Below are 2,271 nucleotides of genomic sequence, written 5' to 3' on the forward strand. Positions count from 1 at the left end.
GGCACAACCGTGAGGTGCTTCCCATCACCATTGCTTGCCTTCCAACATGGCCCACGAGCCCTTTAGCAGGTGAGAAGGGCTCCTGCCTCCTACCTGGGGGGCTTCTGTGGGTGGCAGCGTGGCAGGACTGGATGGCAAGGCAGTGCTTTTTTCTGTGGGCTCTGCAGTCCTGGAGGTGGTTGGTTTTGGCAGTGACCTGGGCTTGGCCGTGCTGGTGGGGACAAGCCATGTCGTGGCCACCTCTGTTGGGGTGCTGGTTTCGAGGCTGGACGTGATGGGTGTCTCCAAGGTGGTGGCCCTGGTGGTGGCTGCCTTGGTGACAAAGGGGGGCAGGAACCGCCGGATGGTGGTGGGCTTGGTGGTGGCCATGGTGGTGCTGGTGGTGGTGGTGGCTGTGGTGGTGGTGGCTGCGGTGGTGGTGGTTGTGCTGGCTGTGGTCGTGGTGGTGGTGGTGGTCATGGTGGTTGGGGAGTCACTGGCAGTGGTACTGGTGGTGCTTGCTTTCCGACTGGGCATCACTGGTGTCTCTGTCATCCTGGGGATATAAAGGATGCTGGTTGTCTGCTCAGGGGTGGTGTCCTCTGCAGGGAACGGTTCAAAGGGGGTAGCCATGGGCTGCACCACGGTGATGGGCAGCATGGCCGCCGTGGTGGGCAGCGCAATGGACGTGTCCGTGGTGAGGCTCACGGCCGTCTCGAGCCCCGACTCCCGCTCGAAATCTGAAAGAGGGGCAGAAGAATGAAGGATGAAGCATTTCCAAGGGCTGAAATGTACCCGGCCTCACCCCCAGCAATGAGAGCAGGGACTGGTTCCAGGCTCAGCAGAAAACAAGCATATCAGAAGCCTTCCAGTGTCTGAAGGGGGCTACAAGGATGCTGGAGAAGGACCTTCATCAGGGATTCTAGCAATAGGACAAGGGGTGATGGGTTTACAAACTGAAACAGGGGAAGTTGGAACTAGATGACCTTAAGATCCTTTCCAACCCTAACTATTCTATGATTCTATGATTAAGTTCAGGTTCGACATAAGGCAGAAGTTCTTCCCTGTGAGGGTGCTGACAGGGTGTCCAAAGAAGTGGTAAATGCCCCATCCCTGGCAGTGTTCAAGGCCAGCTTGGACACAGGGGCCTAGTGGAAGGTGTCCGTGCCCGTGGCAGGGGTTGGAGCTGGATGAGCTTTAAGTTCCCTTCAACCCAAACCGCTCTGTGATGCTGTGATTCCATGAAATTCCCATGCATTAGCCAAAGTCCCTCTCTGGGGTCAATGAAGCCTCTATAACATGGCATGTGCCATTGTGCTGGAGAAGGACCAATCCTGCCACATAGCACCAGAGACTGAAATGGGAAATGGAGTCACCTGAACCCAGCTTTGGGACAGTTCCCTTTGCTTTTGCTCAGGAAAGGGCAGGAGGGCAGCTCCAGAGGTGGATACGGGCAATCCCTCACTCACATCCCATGGCAAGCGCCTCTCCAGTCCCACCAAGGACCCTTCCCCAGGAACCCCACAGCTACTTACACCCTGAGCCTGAGCCCGAATAGACGTCGTCCAGTTCATCATCCCCAAAGGGGTCATCGTCCCCGGAGCCCTCCAGGTCCACGGGCCTCTCGTAGTTCTCGTTGCGCCAGCGCTGAGCCTGCAGTCGAGCGGGGACACACATGAGCAGATCCAGCCCCACCACTGCTTGCACAGACACCCCCAGGCAGCCCTCAGGGGACTCAACATGGATTCAACAGGCCAGGGAAGAGGCAGACTATGGGAGCGGGAGCACAGGCAGCTGAACCACGCAAATCATGTGTGTTTGCCCCCAAAACAATTCACCGCTACAAATCTTCCAGGCAGGCTGACACTGTGGAGAGCTCTCCTTGACTCCAATAACATCTGCCATGGAAACAAGCCCTCTAGGAAAGGGGGGAAAAAGCCCAACAACTGCTTTTGGAAACTGTTGGGAAAATGATCCATTTCTCCAGCTCACTATTGTTGGGTTTAGGTGGTTTTCATGTGATTCCTGGCACAGATGTGACTTACCAGCTGCCATAGCTTAGGAAGTCTCCATATGAAACAATATCAGACTTCACATATTCCACTGCTTTACAGAGCTGCTAAAACCTGAAGAGCCCTTGCTAGTAGGGCTCTTAAACATCTTGTTTTACAGATCAAAGTGTCTCCTGTTTGTGTTGCAAGGAAACAGTTTGACACTTCATTACAAGCCAAACAAGGAGTCTTTGATCTGCAAGATAGCATCAGATGTTCCAACATGCAACAAGGCAGGTTA

At 54.8% G+C, this 2,271-nt stretch overlaps 1 protein-coding gene across 1 annotated transcript in view; it reads right to left on the minus strand.

Annotated features, from left to right (window-relative positions):
- SDC3 (syndecan 3) overlaps positions 1-1,632 on the minus strand; it is a gene marked incomplete at its 5' end in the record, with an annotated part of 5,146 nt that extends 3,514 nt beyond the window's left edge. The window contains 2 exons of the mRNA XM_010016999.1: positions 94-719; positions 1,515-1,632. Coding sequence (XP_010015301.1) covers positions 94-719; positions 1,515-1,632 — 744 coding nt within the window. The remainder of the gene's footprint in view (positions 1-93; positions 720-1,514) is intronic.
- Between the last annotated feature and the right edge of the window lie 639 nt (positions 1,633-2,271).

Source organism: Nestor notabilis, unplaced genomic scaffold (genome assembly GCF_000696875.1).
Source record: "Nestor notabilis isolate BGI_N333 unplaced genomic scaffold, ASM69687v1 scaffold14876, whole genome shotgun sequence".
NCBI lineage: Eukaryota > Metazoa > Chordata > Aves > Psittaciformes > Psittacidae > Nestor > Nestor notabilis.